General features: G+C 38.2%; 1 protein-coding gene across 6 annotated transcripts in view; it reads left to right on the forward strand.

Moving 5' to 3' along the window:
* Lama3 (laminin subunit alpha 3) overlaps nt 1-21,611 on the forward strand; it is a 293,352-nt gene that overhangs the window by 239,150 nt on the left and 32,591 nt on the right. For all 6 annotated transcript variants that reach the window (XM_074070176.1, XM_074070177.1, XM_074070178.1 and 3 more), the window contains 13 exons: nt 97-251; nt 530-671; nt 1,592-1,694; nt 3,260-3,376; nt 3,462-3,641; nt 4,134-4,276; nt 8,171-8,341; nt 10,580-10,731; nt 10,878-11,040; nt 11,460-11,593; nt 12,374-12,518; nt 20,414-20,533; nt 20,915-21,051. In XM_074070176.1, the coding sequence (XP_073926277.1) occupies nt 97-251; nt 530-671; nt 1,592-1,694; nt 3,260-3,376; nt 3,462-3,641; nt 4,134-4,276; nt 8,171-8,341; nt 10,580-10,731; nt 10,878-11,040; nt 11,460-11,593; nt 12,374-12,518; nt 20,414-20,533; nt 20,915-21,051 (1,862 nt within the window). The remainder of the gene's footprint in view (nt 1-96; nt 252-529; nt 672-1,591; nt 1,695-3,259; nt 3,377-3,461; nt 3,642-4,133; nt 4,277-8,170; nt 8,342-10,579; nt 10,732-10,877; nt 11,041-11,459; nt 11,594-12,373; nt 12,519-20,413; nt 20,534-20,914; nt 21,052-21,611) is intronic.

The following is a 21,611-nucleotide window of genomic DNA, read 5'->3' on the forward strand; positions in this document are numbered from 1 at the left end:
TTCTCATTGAAAACATCATTTATGACAGAGTTTGAGAAAATGATATATACATTCTTTGCTTGAACTTACTCTGTTTTTGTTGACTTGGAAAAATAGGAATATGAAAAATTAGCTGGCACTTTGAAAGGAACAAGACAAGAACTGAGTGACAAAGTGAGAGAACTCTCCAGATCTGCCAGCAAAGCACCCCTGGTGATGGAGGCAGAAAAGCACGCACAATCTCTGCAGGATCTGGCAAAGCAGCTGGAAGAGTGAGTGCTTGCCTCACAGACATTCAAATGTCACAGGCTGCTCAAGCACCGAACAGGGCTTTTGGCTGGAATGGATGGGTATACCAAACAGGGCAAAAGGCAGAGTCCAGGCAAAAGTTCCATCCAGGACCCATAGCCTAGCCAAAACCAGACCAGGAATAGGGGTGATTCCCAGCTGTGTCCTTGGGGCATTACCACAGATGCTACCACTCATGTGTCCATGTACAGAGGAAGGCTGCTAAAGGACCTAACCCTTGTCCTCCCTGTATTGTCTTCAGTATAAAAAGAAATGCCAGTGGGGATGAGCTGGTACGCTGTGCTGTGGATGCTGCCACTGCCTATGAGAACATCCTCAGTGCCATCAAAGCAGCAGAGGATGCTGCCAACAAGGCCACCAGTGCATCTGAGTCGGCCCTCCAGGTGGGGACCTGGAGCTGCACCTGCACGTTCTCTTAGATTCTCTCTGGAAGCAGCTTATTTTCTTACCCTCTTTTCATGTGCGTGGAGGAATATTTAAAAAGCATTGTTTATTTTAAATCAGAACCTATTATATAGAATAGACTTGAACTTGCTATAAGCATGTATTATTTCTATATATACTTCACTACTTGATGTCTATAGTGTAGCTTAAATATTATTTGTAAAATCAGATAGAAATTACACCAATAATTGATTTTGAACCTAAACAAACCTGCTTCTTGCCAGGTCTGCTTTTATGCTGTGATTAAGTATAACATTTACCAAGAAGAAAGAGATTGGGTTGGTGGTGTGGCTCAAGTGGTAAGAGCACCTGCCTAGCAAGCAGGAGGCCTTGAGTTCAAACTCCAAGGCCACCAAAAAAAAAAAAAGAAGAGATTCATATAAGCAATTTGATTATCATGTTCTCCTGGTGATTTGACCTTATATTTGCACGTGTCTGTGAGGTCCTGTGAGATCTTAACATGTACCATATAATATTTCTATAGCTGAAAAATATCAAACATCAAGGTTAGGAGGATAGGCCATCTTAGAAGGTTGAAGACTTTCAGGTCCTAAAGTTTAGAAATCTAAAAGAAACTTAAGTTCTCTCTTCCTTTATCGTGGGGAGTATTGTACAAGTGACAACAAGCAACACAATAAGCGCACATATCAGTCACAGAGATGGGTTCATCTCGCCAAACCACGGATGTCTACCTAAAGTCCTAGCCATATCTTTTAGGGAACAGTGTACTTTTTACCCCTTCTCATCATTCATGGTTCATCCTTTAAAAATAAGGACTTCAGGGCTAGGGTGAAAAATCTTACCGTAGATTTCCTAAAGTATAGTGTATGTTTAAGGCTGATAAATGCTTTGCTTTCAGACAGTGATAAAGGAAGATCTTCCAAGAAAGGCTAAGAGCCTGAGTTCTGACAGTGATGAACTGTTAAATGAAGCCAAGATAACACAGAAGAAGCTGCAGCAAGGTATTGGTGGGGTGCAGCAGGGATACTCAGGGACTTTAAACAACTTATGGAGTGTTCCTTCTGAATTTCAATGCCAACGCAGAGCTTACTTTATGAATTCATGATTTATTTTATCAGTTTCGTACATCCCATTTCCTAAATATTCCTATCCATCTGAAATTAACTAGTGTCTTATAAATATATAGAGAAGTCTTAAATGTAATAGTCCTATTTTGGCCTGACCTTGTGGAGGACTCTTAATTCGCCCATGATCATGACAATGATAACCCATATCAAGATCATTCATTCCAGATTGTTAGAGCAACTACTTCAAAATTTAAGTCCTAAAACCTTGCAACTAAAAATACCCAAAATCACTACTATGAAACATGAGGATTTTTTAAACATAAATTTTATCTTTGAAATTTTTTCATTCATTTAATTTTTTAAAGCATAAAACTGCCTCAAGCTCACCAAATTCCTGAGGTCTGAAAATGCTGTCTCTTAAACTCTCTGGTCTTTGTGGGCTCATGGCTGGGCAGGTATCTAAGCCAATGGTCCTTGCTGAGTTTCTTAATCCTTTCGGAGGAATTGGATGCTGCCTTAAAGAGTTAAAACATTAAATATATGAAAAATAAAATGCAGAAATATAGGTACTAATGGATAATCGTTTGCTCAGCAAATTTCAAGAGTTAAGATTTCATGGTATGGCAACTTCTTTCTTTCTAAAATTTGAGTTTAGAAGTAGAATTAGTGTAGTTTTTGATTCTCTTTTTTCACCTGCTTATTTGTAGGGTTGGTTTTTTTTTCTTTTTTGAGGTGCTGAAAATCAAACCAAGTGCCTCACACTGGCTAAGCACACACTGAGCTACACTCCCAACCCAGGATTTGTGTTTTAAGTAGGTTGGAATGCTAACTACATTGCTAAGCAAAATAGTCCTTGAATCATAATGTAGTTCATATATCATCAGTATGGTTTTAAAGTGTCTTCTGGTCATTTTCCATGACCCAAAGATGGCAATATTATCAGCTAGGAATGTTTTGTTAGCACCCTTTCATGGAATTTTTTTAATGTGTCAGTTTGGAAATGAACAGAAACAATGTCTACTTTGGACACAAAGGACGCAAATGTTTGACTGCCTCAAAAACATTCCTTTCTTAACCTTGCATTGTTCATGTTCATTTATACACTTTATTCATCCAACAAATATGTACTAGTATTAAGTCCTGACTAGTGTCACATACCACACTGTGTGTCAGGATACAGTAAAAAATAAGACAGACACATCCTTCAGTAAGCACAGTCTTCTCCACACAGAGTGGAAGTTAGCCTCTGTCTGCTAAGTTATTCAGTCTCTCCCTTCCCAAGGAGCCAGCCACCAGAAAGTTCTGATGTGCTTCTGGCCCCTGTAACCAGAGGGCCTCAGAGCTGTGGTCCAGGCACATGCAGTGGGCACCTCTGAGATGAAACCTGAGGTATCAGTCTGGTCCGTGGTCTGAAGACACTGGCCACTAAGAGGCCATAAATGTCAATGAAAGATCAAAATCCATAAAGTAATTGTCTCTTGATGTTTCTTTTCTTTTAGAAATCAGTCCAGCTCTCAACAACCTACAGCAAACCCTGGAAATTGTGTCAGTTCAGAAGGAACTGATAGACACCAACCTCACTACTATCCGTGATGATCTCCGTGGGATACAGAGAGGTCATCATCTGTCTGGATCACTGTTTTTGGTTTCTTCTGTTGAATGTTTTAGATCCTTATGTCTCCTTATTTGTGTATGCCATAGGCAACATCGATAACATCATGAGTGGTGCAAAGACCATGGTCAAAAATGCCAATGACATCACAAGTGAGGTTCTAGATGGGCTCAACCCCATTCAGACAGACTTGGGAAGAATTAAGGATACCTATGGAAGCACACAGAGTGAAGACTTCAACAAGGCTCTAACTGATGCCAATAACTCAGGTATCAGGCATCCTTTGATCAAGACAGATTAGACATTTCTCTTTTGTTATGTGCCTCGGTTTATTTCAGTTCTTCCTGGTAAAGTTTGAGATAAAATTAAAACGTAAAACAGTTTCACATAATACATTCAAATCATGTAAATATTCTATTAGAAAGACTGGGAAAGCTATTTTTTTTAATACAGTGCTGTTGATTTTCTTTTTGCAGAGTGATAAATTCTGAATCAAGACATGTTAAGTTATTATTATTAAGCATTTAAAAAAGTACATATTGTTCCTATAGTGGTAAAGGAAAAGGATTTGGTAACTACATTGTAGAATAAAATTCATGATGCATTTACAAAAAGTGTTATCTGATTATTATCTGATTGTGATCCTGTTCAGTTTTAGGGGCCCAAACATGCCACTTACAAATACTGTCAGTAAGAACATCTGCATTTACCCTTTTCTTAGTGCTCTATTTTAAATTCCTGATGTTGAATCTCATCAACAGTAAAGAAATTAACCAAGAAACTGCCCGATCTCTTGAGTAAGATTGAAAGTATCAACGAACAACTGCTCCCCCTGGGAAACATCTCTGACAATGTGGACCGAATACGAGAACTTATTCAGCAGGCTAGAGATGCTGCGAATAAGGTGGGTGCCCTCACGTTGTCGCGGCTGAGGCTAGTTCTTTGATAAGCTAGGTATCACATTACATTCACCAAGAAAGGAAAGGCATTTATTTACTCAAGCATTGGTGTTCTTTCTTTCTTTGGTGGTTTAAAATGTAAAGATTGATTTCCTTCTGTCACCCCTCAGAAATGCACATGATCTTAACCTGCCCCCCCCAAATTTTCTGGTGTATCAGGGACCTCTGGCAATTTCTATTTATTGAGTTTATGCAGGCAGGAAGGATTTTCTTCCAGTGCCCATCTGTTAAACTGTTATTTATTGCAAGGTCAAGTGAGGGTTCCATGGTCAGAATGTGTCAGTATGATATTGCACAGGACCTACTCTCTCATGATTTGAAAATTGGAGACTCCATGTTTATTGAGGTTGGAGGACATAGGATTATAGTAATTTTCCAGCACTGGAGCACTGGTGCATCAGCTTTTCTTAATTTTACCTGATATTATTTGCTTGAATTCCTGACACTCTTCCCTCATGATTTGTCCTAAAGTAGTGTGCAGTGTCCTCTTCTTATTATACTATGTTCACCCTATGTGATGAGATGAAGTAAGGTGAATAGTTTAAACGTTATGATGTAGAATTAGGTTTCTCTATAAGGGTTACTCAAACACAAGCACTGTGATACTGAGATAGTTGATCCGATAACCAAGATAGTTACTAGGTGATCATGGGGTGGGTAGTACATACAGCATGGATACTCTGGATAAAGGGATGATTCAGGTCCTGGGCAGAATGGAATGGGAAGTGCAAGATTTTTATCACTCCATTCAGAATGGTGCACAATATAAAAATTATGAATTATTTCTGGAATTTTCCATTTAGTAACTTTGGACTGCACTTGACTGTGGGTAAGTGAAACCTTGGAAAGCAAAACCCAAGATTAGGGGGGACTACTGTTAATGAAATATCTTGTATTTTTCCATGGCTCCTGTCCAGCTCCATATGAGATGTTTGGGGCAGTGAGAGCCAACTTAGAATACCACTGCCCTGGAGCACCATGGTTGATTTCTAGGCTCAATGTCATTTGTTTTGAGCCTCAGAACTTGCCCTTTCTTTCAGAAAAGAGAAGTACTAACAACATAAAAGTCTTTAGCCAGAAACAAAGAGAAAAGGTATAGTCTGGAAAACTTTGTAAAAACCAAATGGAAAGGACTATGTCTGTAACTTTTGTCTTGTGTTGATTCACTAATTGTTCGACAAAATTTGAACTATAGTATAGCATAGTGGTTAAGAACTGGTTAACCAAGCCAGACTGTCTTGGTTTAATTCTTGCTCTGTCACTGATAAGATGTGAGACCTTGGTCCAGTCACTTCATCTCTTTGTGCCTCAGTTTCTTCATCTATAGAGAAGAGTAAATAATAGCCAACCTCATGAAATTGTTAGGGTTAAGTGAGCTAATGTAGAATAGCGCCTGGCAGATAGTAAGCAGCATTAGTGGAAACTAATTTTTAAAAATAGTAAGCAAGTGCTTTTGAACACCTAGTATACATTGGCACCCTTGGGTAGGAGAACACAGAAATTATTAAGCTATAGACCTGAACTCAAATTGCTCTCCTACTAAAAGTGGCTCCTTTGGTTGTGTCAAGAAACTGGATGGAGGAAGGGTATGGTGGTACATACTTGTGGTCCCAGGTACTTTGGAGGTAGAAATAGGAGGATTACTATCCAAGGCCCTATCTGATAAAAAAAACAAACTAAAAGCAAAAGGGCTGGGAGTGTGGCTTAAGTGTAGAGTGCTTGTCTAGCAAGTGCAAGGCACTGAGTTCAAACCCCAGGACCAAAAAATAACGCTGCATAGAGGTATATGCTGTATATCTTACAAACACCCAACTCACCTGCAGTTGCTCAGAATAGCACTAATGAATAGCATTCACAGATACATAGAATAATATTCATTGCAACATAGTATATAATCACAACATTTTTTTTGGAGAAAAGCCAAATGTTTACAATTGTAAATGTGAATAAGCTAGGGCCATGAATATCAATACAGATCAATCTAAAAACACAGTTCCCTGCAAAGAAAGCAAACTTTGGAAAGATGAATATAGACTGATGTCACATATATAAAAATATATAAAACAGGAAAAATTAAACTATAGTTTATAGATAAATCTGTATATAGCAAAAATATTGAAGCATGCATGGAAAGTTGCATGAGAATCCAAATCCAAACTAATGGTGACCTTTGAGTAGAGAAAGGAGAATAGGGACAATCATATCAGTTATGTTTCATTTCTTAAGATAGTGGTGCAAGTACAGGTATATTAATATTTATTTATTTAGACAGGGTCTTACTATGTAGCCCAGACTGACTTTGAGCTCTTGATCCTCCCTTAGCCTCCAGAGTGCTAGGGTTCCATGCAATGTGTCACCATGCCCAGCTTTCCATCCTTTATTTTTGCATACATGAAATGTCTTCTTAACTAAAAACAAAATAATGAGCAGGAGTTTTGCAGCTGACAAAAGCCAAGAAGAGACTCAGAGATGTGGTTGGGTCTTCTAGAGTTCAGAGGGTGAATAGAAGAGAAGAGGCATGCAGTGAGCTCATAATGTTGTGAGGGGAACCTCAACTTGCCCATCGTTAAGGCCCCTTGCTAAGCAGGATCCTCAATAAATATGTAAATGCCTGATGAATAAAATACAGAATTGGTGCATTACCATTCCAGGAATGTTATTCTTTTGATTATTAGAGAATACTTATTTTCTGTGGTTTAGATCAGAGCTACCCAGTCTTAATCCCCAGACCAGTGCCAGTCAGACCATTTTTTGTTTCTAGTTCCTTAAACTCTAAGTATGGAAGTAAGAAAAATACTTGGGAGCTTTTAATGATTTGAGTTGCATTTGACATGGGCTTATATTTTGTATAGCTTCTTTGTTTCCTTTTTCCAGTAATTTTAATTTCTAATATACTTTATAAAAGTGTTGGTCCATGATGGATTAGGGGAGGAGAGTCCTTCACCTCAGAGAAACACTGTTTTAGAGCCTTGATTTGTGCATTTTAAAGGATTAAATGCCTGTCATAAATACAACCATAACATATAGCATGTTAATGGAAATCAGTTCCTTAAACAGTGCATTTGAGAAATATTTTTGAGGCTGGGTGTAATGTACATGCCCTTGTAATTATAGCTACTTGGGAGGCAGAGACAGGAGAATTGCAATTTCTGGCCCAGCTGTGGCAAATATAATGAGACCCTTATCTCAAAAACAAACTACAAGCAAAAGGACTACAGCATGGCTCAAGTGATAGAGTTTATGCCTAACAAGTATGAGGCCCTCAATTCAATCCCAATTACTGTAAAAAATATTTTTTAAGTTTTTTGGTAGTACTGGGGTTTGAACTCAGAGCCAAAATAAAATTTATTTATTTATTTAACAATACTAAGGATTGAACTCAGGGCTCCTACCACTTGTGCCACACCCTCAGCCCTTTTTAGTTTGGGTTATTTTTCAGATATCCCATTTTTGCCTGGGGCTAGCCTCTTACCTATGCCCGTGTGTATCTGCAACAGGCATGAACCACTATGCCTGTGCTTTCAAATACATTAACTCTTCTGCACAAAAACCCATCTAGGGTTGGTGTTATTGTTATTATTATTTTTAATGTTAACTAAATACACCTCTCAAAGGCACCTGGCTAATAAACAGGGAGAATGTGAAAGCTTTGTTAACTCCTAACATGACTTCAGGAGTTTCTAACCTGGGTCTAGGAGACAATCACACTCCCCACCTCTCATTAGAACAACTTAGTGAGTTTTCAGTTAAGAGAAATAGCTATAAAATCACAAACTGTCTCCTTGAGCACACTCACTTTCCTCACAGTAGACTGTGTGACACCTTGTTATTCCTCACAGGTCGCAGTTCCCATGAGGTTCAATGGTAGATCTGGTGTCGAAGTCCGACTGCCAAATGACCTGGAAGATTTGAGAGGATACACATCTCTATCTTTGTTTCTGCAACGACCTGACTCAAGAGAAAATGGGGGGACTGAGAATATGTTTGTGATGTACCTCGGAAATAAAGATGTAAGTATTTCTCTTGTTTCTATATCAGAATGTTTTTTGAGAGGTGTACTTTTGAGACTTCTGACACAGCTGTGTCACTGCTATTAGCTCCTTGTTAGAAATCCCAACAAAATGTCCATAGGTCCCACCACCACTACCACCCTTACCTCCCTGACACAAAGGACCTCCTACCCATCACGGATGGATCGAGATGCCTCACCTAATGGGCCCAGTGAATGGACACACATGTTTGTACATGTGAGCACGTGCAGAATTGAGGTATAGGACCAGCACCCTCTCCCCACATGGCCAGGGCTTCACAGAATTAACAGAACTGTGACCCCATCCTCTTCCTCCAAAGACCCAGCCACAGACCCTTCCCCAAGTCTGAGGGGTGGGGGATGATGCATGAGTGAGAACTGGAACAAGACAAAGTCTCGTCTGCCTAATAAGAAATGCAGGTACGCCATCTTCTTATTGTCCTAAATTTATTAAACCACTGCCAGGACAGGCATTTTAAATGGCTGATTTTAGCTTCTAGTCCCTCCTTTTAAATATATTGAAGAAATATATTTTAGGGTCAGAAGAAAAGCTAATCACTGACTTGGTTAAGATACAGTTGTTGCACTAGGAGTGTCTGACATATGATTCTTGAAAATGCTACCTGATTAGGAAATTAATAGCTATCATTAATGAACATTGTATTTATGTTGTGGGAAGTTGGTATCTGAGATACAGGACACTGAGGCAGTTTAGCAGGAAGAAACATTTTATTGTGCCAGCACAGTCCTAGTGGACTCATGTCCAAAGGCTGAGCCCCAAGAACAAAGGGGTCTCACCTTATGTACCCTTGCAAGCAGGTTACAGAAGCAATAAAATTAAAAAACAAGGTTTAGCCCATATATGGTTGCATGCAATTCTATAGTCTACTTCAGCCTAGTGCTGAGTGCCCTTCTACCCCTAGTGCTATGTGACCTTCTTCACCTTTGAATTCTTTTTTATTTTTTTTCAGGAGGCAATAAACTTCAGGGCTTTATTCTCCAGTATGGAGGGCCACACCTTTGCCCACCCACTGAATTCTTTAGGTTTTATCTCTCTGCTATGCCATCCCTTCCCCCCTGCTACTTTATCAGAACTCAGTCCTATCTGTTTTCTTCTGATCCTCCTCCCTACTACATTTAAAGATTCTTAAAATCAACATTATTATTAATTACCTTTTCATGCTTTAAGGTACTAGCATTTTATTTGTAGTTTCCTTTTTTCATGAAAAGACTTTCACTTTGTGTTATGACACAATGCACACTATGCCTTCAACAAATTCATACCATACACAGTCAGCCTCTGTATTCACAGCTCCACAGCATGGATTCAAATGACTGTGGATCAAAAGTATTCAGAAAAAACTGCATCTATAACTTGTATACCTTTTACTTGACATTATTCTCTAAACAATGCTGTATACCAAGGATTTACATAGCATTTACATTATACCAGGTATTTCACATAGCCTAAAGAGGTCTTAAAGGATCACCTTCAAGAGTATATATAAATGTTACATGCAAATACTGTGGCATTTTACATAAGGAACTTGAGCATCTGCAGATGTGGGTGTCCTCAGGGGTCCTGGAATCAATCCCCTGTGGATACAGAGGGACAACTGTACTCTACTATGTGCCACACCCTGTATTTATAATAAACAAAAATTTATTTCTTGAATGTCCTGTATGCCAATATATACTTAAAATGGTCAATTTTATACTATGTATATTTTATAAAAATTTAAAAAATTATTTCTTCTCTTTAAGATTCTCATATTCTAATAGGGAAGAAAGATACATACATAACTGACCATGATAATGTAGAGGTGTCATAGCAAGGGTGTTCATCATGTGTTAAGAGAATGTTGTATGGTACTGGGAGAACGAAAGTGTTTTATCTCCCTTACCAGATTAAAATCTAAAGGATGACTGAGTCCATTTCTGGTACATCTTTGTGGTAGGTGCTAACCAGAACTTAGAGATTGAGCCAATGGGGAAATGAATAAATGATTGCACTATAACATGAGCAAAGACAGCCCCATATAGTATTTAGTCTTCTGTATTAGCCTGTAAGAGAAAGTACCTCATTTATTCTTTTTGCCCAAGGCTTATTACATAAAATTATTATTTCTTTGCAAAAAAAGCCCTTGGGATCTCTTGGGAAGGAGAGTTAAGAAAATATTGTGTTTGAAGAATTCTGAGGTGATCCTTATATCTCCAGGTCTCTAGGGACTATATTGGCATGGCAGTTGTAGACGGCCAGCTCACCTGTGTCTACAACCTGGGAGAGCGAGAAGCTGAACTCCAGGTGGACCAGATCTTAACTGAGAGTGAGACTCAGGAAGCAGTTATGGACCGAGTGAAATTTCAGAGGTACAAGTTAGATTTAACGTTTCTCTTTGTGAAACCGACCTACCTCATCAAACTCTTCCATGTATATTTTGCTGAACCCTGTTTTTAGCATCTTGACTTTTAATTCTTTCATTTTTCTTATATCTTTATTATCTAATTTTAAACAGAATTTATCAGTTTGCAAGACTTAATTACACCAAAGAAGCCACATCCAGTAAACCCCAAAAGCCCCAATTCCATGACATGGAGAGTGGAAATAGTAACACTCTCCTTGATTTAGATCCTGAAAACGTTGTGTTTTATGTTGGAGGCTACCCACCTGATTTTAAAGTAAGTATAAACATTACTTCACAGAGTAAAATTAATTCTAATTTAGTATGATGATTTCATGTCTCTATTTTGAGTATATATAAATAGGTTTCACTATTATCTTAAAGCTAGTGATAATAGCTAACACTTATTGAGTACTTCTTTTGTACACTGCTAAGCATATTAATATAAATAAATATCATTTTCATTCCCATTTTATAGATGAGGAAATTGAAGCAGAGGTTTAATAACTTGCCCAAGGCTACATACCTACTAAATAACAAAGCCAGAATATTCAACTCCAGCATCCATATTCTTCCTAATCCTTACATGACATTGACTGTTGGAAGTAATAGAGTTACACTAAATTTTTTTTGTTAACATGGTTGTTGTTTTTGGTTCAATTTGTAAGAAATTTTTTTGTTTTGTTTTATTTTCAGCTTCCCAATAGACTGAAATTCCCCCCATACAAAGGTTGTATTGAATTAGATGACCTTAATGAAAATGTTCTGAGTTTGTACAATTTTAAAACAACTTTCAATCTCAACACAACTGAAGTGGAGCCTTGTAGAAGGTAAATGAACGCTAGAAGCCAGTGACTTTGTGACTGGGTTGGGAACTTGCAGTGCTTCCACATCTAAGAAAGGGGTGGGCCAGTGAGATGTTGAGGTTTCTGGTTGTTTTGGGCCATTAGTTATTAAACTGTGCTTCCACGCACACTGTAGTCTGATCCTAAAACCTAAAAATGGCAATCTTTCCCTAATTTTTATAAAACATTAGGTTAATGGAGTTTTTTCAATTTTTGAAAAGAAATCTTTAAATTCTGGTGCCGCCTACCACAAAATATTCAATATTATTAGATGGCCCCCGATTTAAGCACATATTATACATTTCCTTTAAGTTTTTTAAAATAGTGGTACACAAAGTGGGTGACTTTCTAGATACTCTGCCATCTGAACCTATTTGAAAATTGATGCTTTGAGCTCCTAACCATCCCTACAATTAAGAGGGCTTGGGATATTCTAATATGATTAAGTATGTATTACTCAGAATAATATTATATTTCAAATTAATAACTTCTTGCATTTTGAGATTTTCAGCTGGCAAACCACTTCCCCCTAAGCAGGCATTTCCAAAGGGACTCTTGAATATTATCGTTTTTGAGGTGGGGTAAAATAGCATTTCCAGGAGAAAAAGCTGACTGTATTTAACACTTTAAAGATGTTTTCTCCTCTTTAACAGAATTGTGACAGAGATTGCTCCATTTTTCAGAGAGCTGTATGTCATATTAGTAAGCATACCTGTGTGAGTGACAATTTGTTGCTGTGTTCTAACTTCTGATTGATGTTGGCAGGAGAAAGGAAGAATCAGACAAAAATTACTTTGAAGGTACAGGCTATGCTCGAGTTCCAACTCAACCAAACGCTCCATTTCCCACCTTTGTACAAACAATTCAGACCACTGTGGATAAAGGTTTGCTGTTCTTTGCAGAAAACCAGGTAATCAACAGGGATCCAGATACTACCAAGTATATCCACTCTTTGTAGCAATTTGGGGATAACTGGGTTGTTATAAACAATAGACTGGATCTGAAAAGTGATGTGCCAATGTTACCTGCATCTTTTGCCTTGGCCACTTGTGCTTTCTTTCTGCTGGCCTGGGATGTGGGGGCTGTGAATTTTGATGAGGAAAACAGAACATCTCTCCTTTCCCCCATTGTATTCCCTTTGTTAGTTTTATTCTTTGAAAACTACTGCTTGCCTAATAATCTACTTGTTCTGCCTCAAAAAAAGTGAAGATCTGGGGTCTGCAAGATGTAGATGATTTAACTTTCTACTGCTTCCATCTTGGTGTGGCTTTTGCCAGACTGAGGATTATGTTGTTATCAGCCTGATGTTTGACTTCCCAAGAAACAGAAGCTTCTGTACTTTAAGTGGCTGAGGCTACTGAAGACCATTCTTTTCTTTTTTTTTCCTGTGAAATTCCTTGTACTATACTCTCCAGGTCCTCCTCCTTCTGTTTGAGTACATTGTAGCATTTACAAAGGTTCTTACAATATATCAAATATATCATACTTGAATCCCCCCTCTGTTTCTCTCTCCCCTTCCCTGATTCCTGGAACAGTTTCAACAGGTGTCATTTTTGCATTTACATACAGGTGTATACATTGTTTGCACCATATTCATCCTTCTACCCCTTCCCCCCAATGCCAGCACACACACACACACACACACACACACACACACACACACACACTGTACAGCAGAACCTGTTCTGCCCTCCTCAGATCTTGTAGAAGAAAAAACATAGACGATAAAATGAGAAACATGACATTTTGCTAGTCTGAGATAAAGATAGACACACAGGGAGTTTCCTTATGTTGTTCAAATGCATATGTGTATTACAGGTCCAATCAATTTGCCTCTTCCAGTTCTCTTTACTCCTCCTAGTCCGCTTCCCATGGTGACCCCAGCCAGTTTAAATTTTCTGTATTCATTCCTATACAATGAGTACATCAACCTCATTCAAGTTTTTGGTTTCCTTTCCTTGCCCTATCCCTCTCTCAGAAGCCTTCCCTTCTGAGCCTGGTTAACTTGACTAAAGATGATATTCTCCAGTTCTATCCATTTACCTGTGAATGACAAAATTTCATTCTTCTTTGTGGCTGAGTAAAAATCCATTGCGTATAAATACCATATTTTCTTAATCTGTTCATCAGTAGTGGGGCATCTTGGCTGTTTCCATAGCTTAGCTGTTGTGAGTAGTGCTGTAATAAACATGGTCGTGTAGGTGCCTTTGTTGTAACCTGACTCACATTCCTTTGAGTATATCCCTAGGAGTGGGATTGCTGATCATATGGCAGATCTATTTCTAGTTTTTTAAGAAGCCTCCATACTGTTTTCCATAGTGGTTGTACTAGCTTACATTCCCATCAGCAGTGTATGAGGATTGCTTTTTCCCTGCATCCTCGCCAATATTTGTTGGTGGTGGTATTCTTGATGGTAGCTATTCTAACAGGCATGAAATGGAATCTTAGTATGGTTTTGATTTGAGTTTCCTTTATGGCCAGGGATGGTAAGCATTTTTTCATGTGATTTGGACTTCTTCCTTTGAAAAAGTTCTGTTCCGTTCAATTGCACTTTTCTTTATTGGGTCATTGGTTTTGGGAGGAGTTTAGTTTTTTGAGCTCCCTGTATATTCTGGTTATCATTCCCTTGTATAGCTTGCAAAGATTTTCTCCCATTCTGTGAGTAGTCTCTTCAATTTAGAGACCCTTTCTTTTGTTTTGCAGAAGCTATTTAATTTCACATAGTCCCATTTGTCAATCCTTTCTTTCTCTTAGTTGCTAAGCCACTTGTGTTCTACTGAGGAAGTCCTTGCCTATGCCTATTGTTTCTAGTATATTCCCTGCTTTTTCCTGTACTAGCTTCAAGGTTTCAGGTCTGATATTAACGTCCTTAATCCACTTTGAGTTGATACTTGTACAGGGTAACAAACATGGATCTAGTTTCAGTTTTCTGAAGGCAGATACCCAGTTTTCCCAGCAAGATTTGTTGAAGAGGCTATCTTTTCTTCATCATATGTTTTTGACATCTTTGTCAAAAATTAGGTGGGCATAGCTGCATGGGCTCATATCCAGGTCTTCTGCTCTGTTCCACTGGTCTTCATATTTGTTTTCATGCCAGTACCATGCTGTTTTTATTACTATGTCTCTGTAGTATAGTTTGAAGTCGGGTATTGTGATACCTCCAACATTGCTCTTTTGCTCACTATTGCCTTGGCTATTGATAGTCTTTTGTGTTTCCAAATGAACTTTAGGGTTAATTTTTTCAATCTCTGTGATGAATGTCATTGGGATTTTGATGGGAATTGCATTGAACATGTGGATTGCTTTTGGTAGTATAGCCGTTTTTACTATGTTGACTCTGCCAATTCATGAGCATGAGAGATCTTCCCACCTTCTATAATCTTCAATTTCTTTCTTCAATAATTCGTAGTTTTTGTTGTAGAGATCATTTACATCCTTTGTTAAGGTTATTCCTAGGTATTTGATTTTTTTGAGGCTATTGTAAATGGAATTGTTTTCCTATGTTCTTTCTCAGTCTGTTAATTATTGGAGTATAGAGAGGCTACTGATTTTTGTAAGCTGATTTGTATCCTGTTACTTCGCTAAATCTGTTTATGCTGTCTGGGAGATTTTTGGTGGAGTTTTTCAGATCTTTTAGTATAAGATCATGTCACCTGCAATAGGGATAGACTTCTTCTTTACCTATTTGTATTTGTTTTATTTCTTTTCCCTGCCTTATTGTTCTGGCTAGGAATTCTAAGACTATGTTGAATAGAAGTAAAGAGAGTGGGCACCCTCTCATTCCTGACTTTAGGGGAAATGGTTTCAGTTTCTCCCCATTAAGTATGATGTTGGCTATAGGTCTGTCATATATAGCCTTTATTATGTTGAGGTACATTCCTTCTATTCCTAGTTTCATCAGAGCTTTTATCATGAAATGGTGTTGAATTTTATCAAAAGTTTTTTCTCCATCTGTCGAGATGATCAGGTGGATTTTTGTCTTTGCTTCAGTTAATATGCTGTATTACATTTAATGATTTGCATATGTTGAACCATCCTTGCATCCCTGGGATGAAGCTGACTTGGTCAGGGTGAATGGTCTTTCTGGTATGTTGTTGGATTCAGTTTGCCATTATTTTATTGAGGATTTTTGCATCAATATTCATTAGAGATTGGCCTATAATACTCTTTTTTGGATGTGTCCTTGTCTGGTTTTGGGATGAGTGTAATTCTGGCTTCATAGAATGAGTAAGGCAGTGTTTTATCCCTTTCTATTTCATGGAAAAGTTTAAGGAGGGTTGGTATTAGTTCTTCTTTAAAGGTCTGGTAGAATTCAACAGAGAATTCAACAGGTCCTGTACTTTTCTTTTTGGGGAGACTCTTGATTGCTGCTTCAATTTCATTGCATGTTTTAGATCTGTTTAGGTGGTTAATATTCTCTAGATTCAGTTTTGGATGGTTGTATGTATCTAGAAATTTGTCCATTTTTTCTAGATTTTCCAGTTTATTTGAATACATGTTCCCAAAGTAGTCCCTGATGATTCCCTGGATTTCCTTGGTGTTTGTTGTTATCTCCCCTTTTTCATTTCTAATTTTATTAATTTGGGTCTTATCCCTCCTCATTTTAGTCAGATTTGCCAGGGATTTTTTAGTCTTGTTTAGTTTTTCAAAGAACCAGCTTTTTGTTTCATTGATTCTTTTTATGGTTTTTTTTTTATCTGTATTTCATTGGTTTCAGCCCTTATTTTTATTATTTCTCTCCTACTTGTTTTGCGTTTAGCTTGTTCTTATTTTTCTAGGAGTTTGAGATGTAGCTTTAGGTTATTTATCTGAGATCTTTCTGTTTTCAATATATGCAGTCATGACTGTAAACTTTCCTCTTAGGACTGCCTTTGCTGATAGGTTGTATTTTCATTTTCATTAAATTCCAGGAACTTTTTGATTTCCTCCCTATTTCCTCTATGACCCACTGATCACTGAGCAATGTGTTGTTCAGCCTCCAGTTGTTTGAGTAGTTTCTGCTGCTTCTTTTGTTGTTGAGTTCTAGTTTTATTGCACTGTGGTCAGATAGTATGCAGGAGTTATTTCAGTTTTCTTGTATTTGTTGAGACTTGCTTTTGTGCCCTAAGATATGATCTATTTTGAAGAAAGTTCCATGGGCTGTTGAGAAGAATACATATTGTGCTGTTGCAGGATGGAATAAATACTCTGTAGACATCCGTCAGTTCCATTAGATCTATGGTGTCATTTAGTTCTAGGATTTCTTTGTTGATTTTTTGTCTGCTTGAGCTATCTATTGCTGATAGAGGGGTATTAAAGTCTCCCTCTTCACTGTGTTGGGGTCTATATGCAGTTCTAAGTCCTTTAGTGTATGTTTAGTGAATATTGGGTACACTGACATTGGATACATATAAGTTGATAATTGTTATTTCCTCTTGATATATTGCTGCTTTTATTAGTATGAAGTGACTTTATCTCTTTTGACTAATTTTAAGTATGAAGTCTACTTTATCTGATATAAGTATTGGTATTTCTGTCTGCTTTCAGGGGCCATTAGTTTGGTAAATCATCTTCTAACCTTTCACTCTAAGCCAGTGTTTGTTTCTGTCAATAAGATGCATCTCTTATAAACAACAGATTGTCAAGTCTTACTTTTTAATCCAGTTTGCCAAACTGTGCCTTTTGATGGGGAAGTTGAGTCCACTAACATTCAGTATTAGTACTGACAGGTATGTGGTGATTCCTGACATTTAGTTGTTCTTGTTGTTTAAGGACTTGAGTATGTGCAGCCAATTCGATGCTACTCTCTGAGTACGTGTTTGTTCTTTTCATGAAGTTTAATACTTCCCATCCTTTTGTGGTTATGTTTGTTTTTGTCTTCTTGGTGTAGGATTCCTTTCAGAATCTTCTGTAGTGGTGGCTTGGTGGTCATATATTGTTTTAGTTTCCATTTATCATGGATGATTTTATTCCTCCATCAATTTTGAATGATAGTTTTTCTGGGTAGAACATCTGAGGACTGAAATTATTTTCTTTCAGTGCTTGAAATACCTTACTCCATGCCCTTCTTGCTTTTAAGATTTCAGTTCAGAGAATTCTGCTGTTATTTTGATGGGTTTACCTTTATATTTTATTTATTTTTCTCTCTTACAGCCTACTGAACACCATTCTTAAATTTACTAGGTTAGATAAATCCAAAATGGCACTCTACATGTGATCATTAGCACCATCTGCTGGTAGAGGGACAGTGGGAGCAATGCTTTCTCTGTTTCTAGTATAATTCCACTGGGTCTTTAGTGGGTGAATCCCTGAAATAGGATCTTCTGTAGCTGCTCTCACAGGTAATGTTTCTGGAGAAATCTGCATCCATTCATAGGTTCTGATCTGAGAATGCAGGATTGATGTAGAGCTTGGGATTTTACCAGACCCATCCACCTGAAGGTTGGGGATGTAGACTTGGCTCAATTCTCCTGTCTGGGGTTGATCTGGACCCTTTGGGAGATTCTAAGGCTGAACTAGTTCTCAAGATTTGGGAATGTCCCAATCGCCTGAAGGATGCAGAGAACTGGAAGTCATCCAGTATGTTCAGGGTAAAACTGTTGTTTTCCAACACCAGCTCTTCTTTGTTCAAGTTGAGTCTGTCTTTTCCAAAATGTATGGGTCCAGAAGTGTTTCAGAATTTGGATTTCTTTCAGATTTTATGATATTTGCATATATAGAATAAAATATCTTGGGGATAGAACCCAGGTTTAAACATGAAATTTGTATGTTTTATATACACATTATATACATAGCTTGAAGGTAATTTTATGTATTTTAAATAATTTTGTGTATGAAACAAAATTTGTATACATTAAGCCATCAGACTTGTGGCATGGTATTGGCACTCAAACAGAAAGTTTTAGATTTCAAACATTTCACATTTTGAGTTTTTGGGTTAGGGACAATCAACCTGTATTACATTTTAGAGTTCTTGGAGACTGAGAACCAGAAGTAGTGTTGATGTTAAAGGAGAACTTAGATGATGCCATCATGTAAGAATGGTCTAGAGAGCTGCTGCAGTATAATGGTTCATTACTCTCGGGGCACTGATGCTACTCCAAAGTTGATGAACTCTCAAGGACAAAGTTTAAAATCCAGAGAAAGATGAATTTTCCTTTTAGATGAGGACTCTGGCCATTACTTCAAAGACAAGCCTTCTTATTGTAGAGAACTGGGTAAGAGCAAAGCCTTAAAGCCCCAACATCCAAAATCGCTCAGATTTTCTAAACACTAAGGAAGTAGCTGATTCAAGTGCATACTTACTCTATGATGGGGAGATAATAATGACCAAGACAGATATGATTCTGCCCCCTGGAAGGGAAGGCAGGTGTTGGGCAAGAGTATACTGTCAAGAGGTTAATTGTTAAATTCATCATAATTTTAAGGAGCAGTATATACAAAAAAAAATGAGGATGTATGACATGAAAGATTTATGTGATCAAAGGATGCTTCTGAGACCTGGAAAACAAATAGAAGATGGCACTTGAAGAGGACAGGACTGGGGATGGGCCGGTTAGCAATGGAAGAGACACAAAGAAGTCATGAGCACTCAGGGCTGGAAGGGTGGCTGAGGAATGGGGTGAGGTGGTAGGCCACGCCTCCCCACTTCTGCTGGGAGTCAGGCCTGTGTCCTGAGAGCAAAGGAAAGTTACATGCAGGTACTGGTGGTTTCAGAAGGCTGCTCTGGCTGCAGAGTGTAGGATGATTAAAACAGGACATAGGGAGACAAGCAGACTATTGATGTGTGATCCGGCTAAATGTGCTGTGATTGAGAATTCATAAGACTTCATTCGATGAGAGAGAAGGAACAGTCAGGGATGGCACTTTGGTGTGTGGCTTGCTGGGCAAGGAGGAGTGTGTGTGTGTACAAGAGAGAGAAAGAGAATGTACACATATGAAGGAAAAAGAGGTAGGTTTGCCAATATATGGGAGGCAGGTAGGTCATAGATTCTGTTTGGGGTGTTCTAAGTTTGAGTATCTGTGACTCATGCAACAGTAACACTAACAAGGGGATCAGATGCACAGACCTGGCCCTGAGAAAACAGGTTCGGACTGGAGAGGAACATCTGGGCTTCCTGGACCAGTAACTGATTATCTAAGGAAGTGGAGGAGTCCTCTGAGGGACCCCCAACACTGAAATGGAAAGAAAAGGGAATGGGGCAGCAAAGAGCCTGTGAGGTGGCAGTAAGTCAGCAAACAGATGGTAGAAAGTATCTAGTTATTAAGTAAGACTGTATCTCTCTCCAAAAAAAGAGAGTCTTGTCTTTTTTATTTATTTATTTATTTTTGTGGTACTGGGGTTTGAACTCAAGGCCTACACCTTGAAGCACTCCACCAGCCCTATTTTTGTGATGGCTGTTTTTGAGATAAGGTCTCACAAACTATTTGCCTAGGCTGGTTTTGAACTGCAATCCTCCTGATCTCTGCCTACTGAGTAGCTAGGATTACAAACATGAGCCACCAGCACCCAGATAAGAGAGAGAGTCTTTTCTAATGATTCTACTGGTCTGTATCTTTTCAGTTTCCATTTTGCATGCTAATTATGGATGGAATGAAACAAATTCATGGTTATGGTCAGCATGTCCATACTGAGTGCCAGGTACTGAGTACGATGTTACAAGTCAGCCATCATACCTCTCCCATGAGTCAGGTTGGACAGTGCTGTTCTCCCTGCAAGCTGCTCAAGCAGAGAGCAGTGTGTGGCTGGAGAATCATTTGAGTTCCAGTGCTCTGGCTGTTCTTCACCCAGGTTTTCTGGTAACCCGCATTGTTTCCATACCCTAGGATCACTTCATATCCCTGAATATAGAAGATGGCAACCTCATGGTGAGATACAAACTGAATTCAGAGTCACCAAAAGAGAAAGGAATTAGAGACACCATCAACAACGGGAAAGATCATTCGGTATATCCTTTGAATGTGTTTACTTGAATTGTTAAATATCTTAAACCTTTGAAATTAAGCCAGTGACAGAAAACAAAAACAAAATACAAACCTATCTATTACCAGACAAACTTATAACTATTAACTGAGGGATACAATCCTTTTACTATTTGAACATTTGGATATAAAATAGGTCATATGTAAACCATGACTAAAGTAAAAACGTGTCTATTGAAATTTTTTTACTATATTTTTATCACAAACTGCTACTGAGCAGTCTTCCTTCCATGTACATAAATGAAGCTGAAGGAAGACAAATAAAAACACAAATAGCTCTGAGCCACTGTAAATAGGATTCTTTTATTTCTCATTGCTTGCTGTTTCATTTTTAATTTATTTCAGATATTAATCAAAATTGGGAAAGCTCAGAAACTTATGTGGATAAATGTGGGGAATAACCAAAACATTAGAATTGAAGGGGAAATATTTGACTTTAGCACCTATTACCTGGGAGGAATTCCAATTGCCATCAGGGAAAGGTAAGATGACATATTTCTTTTAAATATATACCTCTCATAGTGGATTACCACCAATAAATTCTAGTCTCACTTGCTTAATTCCAGCCACACACAAACAATTTAACTTTTCAGAATTCACATGTAGTAAACACAGTATATTGGATTGTAAATACTGAATAATGAGACTAGCAATTTGAAAGGGGGAAAAATTGGGAAAATTGTACGCCATCCCCATTGTCATTCTTGGAAGGAGAGAAACCATGAAGAACACAGTGGGGTTGGCGAGACGCAGACAAGCAGGATGAGCTGTGGCCTTCAGCCATTATAGGTTGCGTAGAAGAATGTAGGTGCCCATGGCCTGATGAGCAGTACTGGCCATGAAAGCTGAGTTTACCACTTTCAGGAAGATTCTTGAAAAATCTAAGACACAACATCTTATTCACACCTGTATTACCTGCTCCTTATATGATGTAGGATGTAAAATAGGTGTTCTCTTCCTTGAGTGAATGAATACATGAATGCATTTAGTTCATTCTGTAAAGGCTGCAGAGCTTAATCTAAATGAGAGAAATGCCACCACT

The sequence above is a fragment of the Castor canadensis genome, chromosome 4, assembly GCF_047511655.1.
Source record: "Castor canadensis chromosome 4, mCasCan1.hap1v2, whole genome shotgun sequence".
NCBI lineage: Eukaryota > Metazoa > Chordata > Mammalia > Rodentia > Castoridae > Castor > Castor canadensis.